The following is a 12,031-nucleotide window of genomic DNA, read 5'->3' as shown; positions in this document are numbered from 1 at the left end:
ATTTTTTGTATTTGTAATTTAATATTGTTTTTTTGTTTTGTTTTTAATTCGTTTCTTATTCATTTAAATGTGCACTTATTGAAATTATATTTACTAAATCAATACTAAATAAGTTATTTAAAGGTTTTAGCCGACAATCTTATATATAAAATTCTCGTGTCACAATGTTAGTCTCTATACTCCTCCGAAACGGCTTGACCGATTCCTCTGAAATTTGGTAAGCATATTGGGTAGGTCTGAGAATCGGCTAACATCTATTTTTCATACCACTAAACGATAAGAGTAAGGCAGAACAGCGTTTGCCGGGTGCAGCTATTTTTCTTATAATATTTCATATTTATCAGAATTTTTATTACAACATACGAGTACAACTGTAAGTAAACTTTTACGTTTAATTATCTTCGAAAAATGTATAACAATCAAGGTAATTCAATAAATATTTATTAATTTATTTATTTAAGATCGCTTTTTACTAACGAAGTCATTAGCGAACATATTTACATTAGGTTACTTACATAAGTGTAAAAATTTCAAGAACTTTAGGGTTTGTCTGCTTTCTTCATGACAGAGATTATGACAAAGATTTGGTAAATTGTATGTACGTCTCCCATTACTATAAAATAAACAATCCATTGAAAGGTGTGCATAAACATCCACACTGCACTTGCATTTATTAACGTTAAGATTCTTATGGGGCGAATATGAGTAAAATACGTATGGCTAATATGCAACATACAACAACAAAATTCTCAATTTGATAGTACAAGTAAAATGAAGAATACATAATGATGCCACAGAAGTTGATTGTTCAAAGTTAAAATATAAAAAATAGCGGTTGTGCCACTAGTCTGGTAGATATGGCATCATGATTTTCTTCCCTTATCAGTTTGGTTGGAAGATACGGCACGGTCACCACAGAGAGCTATTTCTATCGAGGCGACCGCTGTTACCGCTACATTTATGTAGGTCTTTGCTTGTGGAAACCTGCCAGCCAACAGGTTTTTCTTTTTCTTATAGATTTGCTCCTCACCTCCTCAGTATTTTTTTGTCATTAGCATATAAAAATTATGCACTGTTTACATTAAGATCGAATAGGCGACGATAAACACTTATTATAGTTTTGAAATATCGTTACTTATTTTTTAGTAGATTTTGATTCATTTCAATATTCGGGAGTGTCTCAGAAATCGGAAATATCTAATGAAGTATGAGTACGAAGAACGCAACTACTCATTATTTTTAAGTATCAGTTCTCTCTTTTTTATCTGTTGTGTTATCGTAAAATCAGATTTTTTACATTCAACCTGTATAAAATATAATAAAACAGTATAAAACATTGAATATAAAAAAATATAATAGTTGAAGAGGGTTTAAAATCACTAATAAAGCACGAATCCAAAAAAAATCATGCCTGTCTGTGTGTTTGATTGTAAACGCTAATCTCCGAAACTACTGGACGGATTTGAATGAAAGTTTCTTTTGTTCTATACGTATTAAGACTAGACAACACAAAATTTACTTTGGAACCTGAACCTTTACTTGAACACCTGTTACAGAACCGCAACAGACCACCTAAACTATAAGATATATAAACATTGTACCAAAACAATAATTTTTCCACATGATAAGCATATTCACCAGAGAGCATAAATTTTAAGATTTGGAACTGTGCTGTGGAACTGCAAGCCAGCTATCCTATAACAAATAGAAATGATGTTTTAGCATAAGTTGTTCTGTATGTTGGGTATTATTTGTGTCGACTATATAAACAATTTGTATATATAGTGTTTGTCGAACAATTGATGTAGAAATCAAAGATATCTATGATATTTGGGAAAAAAAGTATTATATTTATACCTTAATTGTAATTTTATTGAAAGGCTCCAGTTGTTCAAGTATATAGTTCACGCAAACGAAGTCATGGGCATCGGTTAGTTTTAAATTATAACTTATATTTTTATAACATAATTCTAGTAGCATTTTACAATAATGCTGAGACTACATAATTACAAAGAGCGAAAAAAGTGTATAATTATTTTGAAATACTTCCTTTCTGTAATATATTCAGAGTCAAAGGTCAATGATGCCTTCCTTATTACAAAATACATTTGGATATGCTTAAAGAAGTACTTTTGTCTATAGAAAGGATCTCTGTTGAGTTTGATAACAAAAAGCATTTTATTTTTGACATTCATTGAAAATTCTCTACTATGGAAGTTGACAGAGCATAATGTAAATGTTGATAATGAATTGGCCAGAATTATTTCTAAAAACTATAAGGAACTCGAAAACTATTGTGCATGCTAACGAAACTCGATGCTCTATTCTATAGTACCCTAAATAACTCGTACAACCCCTATAGAAGATCGTCGTCGTCATATAGAAGCATGCAATGCTACTGTAGCGTGCGACAAGCTGGTGAGCCAGAGACTCATATCCTCACCTATCAGAATGCAACTCATTTGCATGGTTCACGGGCAGTCGTGGTCGCTTGCTATCAAGCGACCTAACTTTTTTTATGTAATAGACCCATTTTCTAAAGTTTTAATTTACCATTAATATGCTATGAAATAAATTGTGATTCGGAAAGAAAACTATGATAATCTCAACGATAGTTTTCTAGCCGAATCAATCTTTATACAAACCAAAATATTCCTATAAGATGGTTTGAATTAATAAAAAAATAGTGGACTGTGTTGTTAACTTATGCGGGTTTTGTTACCTGAGTTCAAGGATCGTGTGTGTATTTGTTGTCGTTTTTTTGTAGATACTTCGTGAACAGCTGATCGACGACGCATTAAGAATCCGAAATCGACAAATTCTTGGGTGTCTACAACCGATTTCATAACAAGTGGGAAGTAATCGCAAAAGTAAAGGTGTGTAGGCATATCTATTAATATCCATAATTACAATTTTAAATCTAACAACTAACAAAGAAATTTGATTAAAAAAAAATTCTAAATTTATGGTAAGTGGTACTCATATACGATTTTAATGAAATGAAATACTTATTTTCCACTTGTAGCTAATATAGGTTTTTAATAAGAAAGACATGATCAGCACAATTCGGCAAATTTGTGTGTTATGTATTTATGATTAAAAGTCGATATAGTTATTAATGTTTTTAGTATCGTAGTAGTTTCATGTGTAATGCTAATGACTAAAGGTACATTACATTGCACAAATGATGTAACAATTAATTAATTGATATCGATTAGAAAAGCATTAAATTTATTATAATTAATAATTGAGTTAAGATATTTATACATACATATAAAGTTAATTGTATGCAAAGTACGTTAATAATAGTTTATTTAAAAATTCTTATTTATAATATCTTAGTATGAACAATTTCAATTGGGAAATGTTAAAGATATTGGTTCCTTGAAATTAATTTTAAATTACCACAGATAAGAAAAAGTTAATAACTCTTTGCCAGATCTTGTAGTTTTACTCTATCTGGAACCGGAGGTTTAGTTGTATATGGTTCAACTATTGTTTTGCTATCAATAATAATAGCTTGCGGCTAAATATTACACGTGACTTAAAACCTTCTGATGAAAGTTATGTTTATATTTAATAACTTATTAAACAAACCAAAACTAATAATTTAGTTTATAATGTTCGAACGTGCTCTACATATTTTTATTGGTATAACAAACGTGATTAATAACAGAACGTGATTTTTCTTTAAAATATTTAAGTGTTGCGGAATAAAACGAATAATGGCCTTTAACATTATGAAAGTTATCGTCGTCACATGGTGAAACAAATGAAATACTTAAATTGAAAGTAATTTCTATGTTCAAATTAAATTATATAAATTTTCAATGTCGAGCATCTAAAGCACATAATCAACATACAATATTTTCAATATTATAATTTTTATAAATATGACGTATGAGAATTCTATCTCTTAGCTAGTGGTGATGTAGAGTTTTATAGCAAGCGTGCAAAATGGGAATTACAATAAAACAATAAGCTGGTATTCGACTAAATATTTTAATGATAATAAATAATAATGTACGTTGCGTGTTCTAATTATTCAATTTATGCGTAGATGTAACGAGGCCGCTTTAATAGTGTTGCATAAGTGGGGTGCATCTGCTTGACATTTGAATTGACCCAAAATCCGAATAGAAACTGTGTCACGTATTAGCCGGCAAGCGAATACAGGCTCGCGGGCCTAAGTCGACGTCGCTCGCGGTGCGTTGTGCAATCCCGTTAGCACTCCTTCACTCCACGTGCAAACCAAGCCGGCGCGTCTCAATGTCGTCCGTGGGCGGCTCTCTGAAAATAGCGAGCCCACCCGAACAAAAGCCACGGCTTGCAACACGAATATTTCCGAACGAATCTACACCGGCTTGCATCCACTCGCAGGGTCTGTAATAAACTTTCTCGCTCCCACAAACAGCTGAGTATCAAAACAAAGAAGCGAGACGGGCGGTCGCCGCTCCCGCTCGCCGGCCGGCCGGTGTCGCTCGCACGCACGCCAGTTCTCGTTTGAACCGTGTCTATTGAGGTTGTCTGTTACGAGCTTGCGTGCAAAGTTTACTGCCGCGGAAGGATTTTCCTTTGTCCCGATCCACACGGATCCTGCCTTCATATTATGAGTCCGCGTGAGAGCTGTCAACACTCTCGGCCTATTGAGGTGCCGGATCGTGTAAAACGTACAGAATCGCGACGAAGTTCTTACAATTTACCAAAATTTTGTGACGGTTACCCTGCGAAACGCGTACGCCGGGCAATTTGAAATACTTGAGTGAAATTTTCATAAAGTCAGTGTGGACCATCATCAGACTTCGTGAAGTGTTATTTGAAGAGAGTTTTTTGAACTTAGCAACAATGTCGACCGGTAAACGACTCGCAAAGCGCTCTATCATTGGTACGCGAGTAGCTGCTCTCGGTGATGATGGACTATACTATTCGGGAATGATTCAGGCAGTGAAAACGCCAGCGCCTTTCCCTGAAAACAATAACTGTATCAACTTGACCCCCAACACCAGATATACAGTTCGCTTTGACGGTGGAAAACTAACCAGAGAATACAGAGATGCGGAGCTCATTGGTCCTGGATTTCGAGGCTTGACTGGTGTGCGTCTAAAGCCTGGCCAACGCGTTTTCCTCACATACAACGGACGTGAAGTCCGTGCTGATGTGCTGGAACACGATCATGATACTGATGAACTCCGCGTTCAGGTGCACGCACCTGCAGCCGAGGTGAGTTCCAACATTATGCGATAAAAATATCATTAATATAATTTTAAATTCAAAGAAAATTTTCACGGCTGTTTAATTCACAATTTCAAGTCTTTACTTAAAAACTCTACTTAGATACCTTAAAGAAAAGACATCAACGGCATCCCAGAACATCAATTTCAAGCTATAGGGAATAGTTAATAATTTTTGTAATTAGTTTGAATGTCATGAAATTTAATTAATTAGCTTCAGTGACGTTGACATCATAACATTGTACGTAGACAAAGGTTTAATGTGAGGCGGGGGCGGGAGCGGGCGCGCGTGCAGAGCTATTGACCTCGCTTGCACGTGGGGCAATATGCACGCAGCCTATATATTGTATGCACCCGTTCAACATTTCGGCAGCCAAACGAAATACTGTCTTTTGACCCCATCTGAAAATTAATAAAATTAAAACGACACTGTTCCTTAATTTTCTAGACAGAAGTGAGTGTTTGTTACACTCGTCATTAAATCTTTTATCATTTACTAAAGCGAATATTTAATTCATACTGCGGAATATCATTATATAGTATCAACAACGCATAAGCCCACTATCTAGTAGCTCTTCTACGCATCACACAGCCGAGATTATTCTAGTAAAGTCAACCTGTTGTTGCAGATCTAGCGCAACCGGTAAATAATTCCCATCAATTCAAACGCACAATGTTGTAATGTTACGATCGCAGAAATATATTGTTCGTTTCCAACATCATATCAAGTTTCAGTAATCCAATTATCTAATAAATAGCCTCGTAGTAAGCAAGAGACATATAAACATGTTTTTATTGCTGAGATCTATTAGTTATAGTACAATGCGTCACGAACGTATCGTGTTTACCAACAAGTATGATATAATAAGTTCGTCACATTCGACACGTCGCGGCTGTGAAATCAGAAAGGCTTTCCCCAAAAAAATATTTTGACAGTATTATAATAGAGATAATTTGTTCAAATCATATTATCAGCATGAGCCAATAGAGAGCACACATCATTAAAATGGTAACGTTTGATTAGATATCATTGCATGTAACTTGCGCATTCACACGTGTAGTAATATTACTCAGATAAGATTAATTAAAGTTGCCACATTGCTTGCAAGTATATCACGTTCTGATCGATTAGTGTTTCATTTGTTCCTTCTATAAAAACGTACAGAAATGTTAGGCTAAAAGTACGTAATAGTTATTTTTTTTAATTTAAGAATGCTCGTGCACGAAATAGGCCGCGCATTACACCGTTAACGCTACGCACCAAGATGGAATTTCAATTTCTCCTGCGTGACGCGACATCAGCCGGATTGAATTAACGTAGCCGATCGCCACGCGTGTGTGTATTTGTATATCATATACACTAACGGTCTTTATAATTAGTACGATCGCGTTAAATGAAAGTAGACTGATCATTACTGCATAATAACATTTTTAATCGGTTTTAATTTATATTTTGTAATTGAACGATACTGCAGTAATTTTTTTAAGATGTAAATTTATTGTTTTTGATGCTCTTGTGTAGTCGTATAATGGTGCCCTGAAACATAAACATCTACATACGTTATCACAAGCGCTAATGACATTAACCACAATTTGTATGTAATTACTCGTTTAAACAAAATGACAGATAAAAAATTACGGTTTTTATCGACCACAATATTTAAAGGAAGCAAAAAGTAAACTTTATTTCCAAGTTATACATATTTGTTGAATTAATAAAACTGGTTTAAGCTTATTAAATATCAAGGATACGCGAAGTACTTACTTTGATGTGTTCTCATATTCATTTTCTAAAAAAACGAAACGAATTACTAAATGTTATTTGTTTAATTGTAGTATCGTAATTTTCACGCGAAGTTGTCTGAAAGACGCGTGCGTAAACAGCGTCGCGTAGTGCTGACGTCTACATTCATGTGACGCGCAGTCACCGCACTTGTTGACAACAATTTAAAGTAATTTTGATAACGACCTTACTTCACCATTGCACTCACCTCTAGTTCAGTGTCATTAGCACTTTGAATTCTACCCGTGACTTTATTTCATTAAGGCATTATTTCAAAGTTATGGAAAGTGTATACGAATGCCACATATTTGTTATCTTACGAGCTCTGTGAATAACAAAAGTGAATTGCGCGGAAGTCTTAATGCCTTCGTTGTTTACATTTGAGCGCTGCGATGTAGATAAAAGTGGCGTAGTTTCATTATACTCAGATATAATAATTGTGTACGTCAATACAACATAATGAAATTGACGATAATCATATCATTTGCGTAAAACAAAGTGAGATGTTAACACAATAACAGGCTATAAATATTTCACGAAACAATAATGTGTTGTACCTAAATATCAACATCATAGACATAACAAATTAATTAAAATACCCTCATAATAAAACACAAAAGGAAATAGTTATCGGTGTGACGTGGTATTCCCCGGTACCGCTGCGCGTCACATGTTATTTACACCGTTTCACTGGCAAATCCACTCCGCACGCTACACGGAATCAGCTATATCGAAATTGCTCTGACTCACAGCACGGCTATACGTAAACAGGCCATGTTTTTACAGCATTCATTATACTATCGAAAAACGTCGAACGCATTCTATATACACCTTTACCATAATACTTTTATAAACAAACCTTTTTTAAACCTATTATGTATTGTACCTTTGAAAAGCACTAAATATTTGTTCGACATCTAGCGTAAATAACAAAAAAGTTAATGCAAGACGAGTGTTCGCTGTGAAATAAGGTCACCGGCAGGCCCGGAACAGTGTAACGGTATTGGTTACAAAATCGCGTCAAGAATTATTTTCACGTGCACGCGGCGCCGGCCGTGCAGACCGTTAGTTGGTGGCGTCGTTACCGCAGCTAGCCTCTGTCGACATCATCTTTATTAAGCGAAACAACTCGCGTTTAAGCTCCAATTTTAATGTAATCGACAATCGACATAAAATTGTGGTTGTTGATTATATGTCTATTAAGTATATTTTATTTTTGATTATTAACATCAATTCTCTAGTCACAATGCCTACAGTTTTTATTTAAATTACCGCTGTAATTTACAGAATAAGAAGATACGTTGACAGCTTCATATTAACTTGCAAATATATACATTACGTTTGAGGTAGGTCATTTAAAGTATTAGATTACTTCAAAGCGTTACGTAAAGAATAATCAACAGTGATTTCCCTACCTTAACAACCGGCTTGCCTTTCATTTGCTGAGATTGTAAACGGGGCAACATAATTCGCCGCGGCCAATCCCGCACTCGGCGTGAAAGTGCCGCTGACACCTGCGCTGACCGTGTACCGTTTCAGATTCACTTACTTTTACACAGCGATGTACTCTTACGACATACTTAGCACTCTAAACAATACCGTTAGAGTCAACTGTTCATCAAAAATCTATTATGCAATAAGTAGTTTCGATGTTAAGTCATGTCAGCAATTATATATCTAATTGGGACAGCAGAAACAACAACTGGTTCATTATCTCATTTATTTAACTTGTATTTAGGGTAGATATAATAAAATATAAATGTCGACTTTTCCTATGTATGTTTTTATTTATTTTACACATATTAAAATATTGCCTACTTACATAATATAACATATGAAATTATAACAATATTATTGTTTAATTAGTAGCTTTTTTATTTTATTGTCAGGGAAAACATTGTAAATCAATAGCGAATAATAAATATGATTTCCAGTTTTTTTCCACTCGAGTTGATATAATATTTCCATAAGCCGAAGACACTTACGCTCATGGCAAGTGTTGCGTGGAGTTATCGCGTGTGTGTTGTTAATTTCACTTAATATTTGTGAGAATTCTTTTTAGTTTCATCAAGAAATATAAATACACTTTTATTTATAGCTCAAATTCTTTAACTCTTTATATAAATGAGGACACTTCACACTATTATTATATTTTTCGTAGCAACGGAAATTTTAAATGCAGACTCGCCGACGACGTCCTTTAAATTTAGTAGGCCCCATTTTTCATTCATTTCGTAATCACTGTCTTACACCTTACAAGTACAAGTGATACTGTGGCTAAATAAATCAAGATAGATAAGATAGTATTGTTAGCTGGTTTGTCGGTGAGAAAACATTGTTGAGAGGCAGATAGAGCATCGGACCACAATCTCGGTCGCGAGCCGGATGTACTGGCGTACTCTACCGCAATAAAAAAACAATCATAATATGTGTAACTACGATGAATCCATTAATATGAATGTACCCATTATCCAATAGAGACTAAGATTTGAGTCACAGTGAATAAAAATAAAAAATGTACAAGAATCGTTACCAATTAATAAAAAAAACTAAGTGAGAGGACAATAGTTTAATGTTAAACAGCAGATACAAAAACATCAAACATTCAAATACCAACGTACTCATACGTTGTATAAAATAATAAATGTATTTGACCCACTTTTGCCGAAATAGCGAGATCATTTGCCATATAACGATGTCAGATGACCGTTGCAAATGTAGAGCGTTCTACGTCTAACTACTAAAGTATTATATTATCTGTGATACTACTTAGACATTGGCTTCAAGTTTCATTTTTATAGAATCTTGTGGAGAATATAACTAATAACACAATAATGGTATGTTGGCATTGATGTATTTAAAATGAAATTTGTTTCGATTAAGGTGTAACAATTATGTGTTTGTTTTACCTTTATTATTAGAAATTTAATGGTGTATTTTCGACAACGATGTAGTTGTCCTCCCACAGCCACAGCGAAGGCAAGGCCGGCCCTTTGTGGGTGACCTCATTGTGTTTGCCTTGGAATAGTTTCATGATTCACTTATCTAACTCTTGGCAAAATGAAGCAGTTATTGTACCTATCTGAAACATTTAAATGTTTATTCATTTACAATATAGTGTAAACACCATCCTCATATTTGGAAGACTACTATACGATATCGTAAAACTTGTTTGAATTAGATATGTGGCGTCAGCCGTGAATTCGTACACTGAGTCAGCGACGTAAAATAACTCGTTTTTAAATTTGGCTTAACAGTATTACACCAGTACCGTTATTGTGTGGGCGAATGTCATTATAGCCCAAAGAACTCTTAATGAAGTGAGGCTCTTATTACTTTCTACATATATACTACTGACTGTTACATATGTAACGTAACTTCACTAATGATTAAGATTGAATAATAAAAACAATAATAAGTAGGTACTAAACTGTGAAAGTACAGTCCGAAGGTAAAGGCAAAGGTTAAAAATGATTCACATAGCGACAGAATCATGGCTGAATACAGTGAAACGTCGGTGACGCAAGGTGACGTGAGGCCGCAAATACGTATCGCTGCACTATAGCCAAGTCTTTTTATGTACATGAAGATCAAGTTATAATTACAAGCTGCACGCGGCGTGCGCGGCGCGGGCCTCTCCGGCACGGTGACCCACTAACCTAGAAATAATGATATTGAACCGGCGACGTTAAGCCCGCATCAAAACCCGACCTCCACTTGCGTTTCCCTTTTTGGCAACACGAAAACTGCGCGCCACGACTTTTTGAAGGTTCTATTGTATTTATGCAAACCTTTAATTTCTACAAAGGATAAACAAAGCATGTATGTATATTTTTTTGAATTAGACCTTTGCTAAGCAGGGGCAATGGCAATTCCGGGTAAATTATTTTGTTTTTGTGGACAGCCAGAGAACCTGCCGTTCAAGCGTGTAATAGGTATAATAGCAGTGCGCATGCTGCGTAGGTATATGCGTTGAACAGGTTACCGAAGTCCGTTATCAACTAGTGTTCAGGGCGCGGTGGACTCGCTCCGTTTTTGGGTCAGGCTGGGTCACGACGCCTGCGTGATCAGCAACCGAGTCCATAAACGAATATAATACAGTTTCGATACATAGAATAGAGAGGGGACGACCATGCTCATAGTTATCCCAAGGTGAACGTTCACTTTTCTAAACCTTGCAAGTAAACGATTTGATTATGGCATCACATTACCGGGTGCCGTGTCGAAATAAAACTTCTTACATTCTTTAGAACATGCATCGTCAAATTACGTAATATAAAATGTACGACCATCATTCGCAGAATAAACTATTCGCTTCCTACAACCATTTCAAAAGAAAAACGCCTGTGACGTCACACTCACGTTGTGCCTACGCTTTCTCGCCTACGTATACTGTGACGTAGTGTCTGAAATTACAGAATTGACGTCACCGCATCGTTGATTATGAACAAAGCTAAAACAAATCAGTTTCAATCATTGAAGATGCGGATTACATAGTTCACTGTATATGTTCAATAATTGTTTCTTTATAAGGTTTTATACCAAACGAAATTCAATTTTATCAAGTGACCAGAAATAAAGTAGGGTATGTACTCAGCGTGTAGGATCTAGGTCGAAGCGACGATAGGATAGGGTCGTGACCCGTATCTGTGGCCGCGCCAACTAGGCCATCTTACTTCGTCCTGCATACTGCTGTTTGGATTGGGGTGACCTACAGAGTAGTATGTATTGGTGCACTATCTTTGTTGCTGCAATGTATTATTACACACCGTACTTCCTGATTTTATGACTCGAGAAAACGTAATCGTTCTGCTACCAATAAATGTTCGATAAATGGACAATATATACTACAATAATTGTAATTATAAATAAATGTTTTATTATTATTTTTAGTAAGTGCCATATTGGAATGAACTGATTCAGTGATATTTATAAGATCATCATTTAATTTTTAGTTTTATAGCATTGAAATGCTTTATAAATGAGAAATTTTGAAAGAATAGAAAAAATTTGATCA

The 12,031-nt window shown here is 35.1% G+C and overlaps 1 protein-coding gene across 1 annotated transcript in view; it reads left to right on the top strand.

The window, feature by feature from the left end:
* The first annotated feature begins 4,005 nt into the window (after nt 1-4,005).
* The window catches only part of LOC119829927 (zinc finger protein 395), a 39,103-nt gene continuing 31,077 nt past the window's right edge, over nt 4,006-12,031 (top strand). Inside the window, exon 1 of the mRNA XM_038352666.1 lies at nt 4,006-5,220. Within this exon, the coding sequence (XP_038208594.1) occupies nt 4,846-5,220 (375 nt within the window). The 5' untranslated portion in view covers nt 4,006-4,845. The remainder of the gene's footprint in view (nt 5,221-12,031) is intronic.

This window comes from Zerene cesonia, chromosome 11 (assembly GCF_012273895.1).
Source record: "Zerene cesonia ecotype Mississippi chromosome 11, Zerene_cesonia_1.1, whole genome shotgun sequence".
Lineage (NCBI taxonomy): Eukaryota > Metazoa > Arthropoda > Insecta > Lepidoptera > Pieridae > Zerene > Zerene cesonia.
Note: the sequence above shows the minus strand (reverse complement) of the source record. Positions and strands in the feature narration are given on the sequence as shown.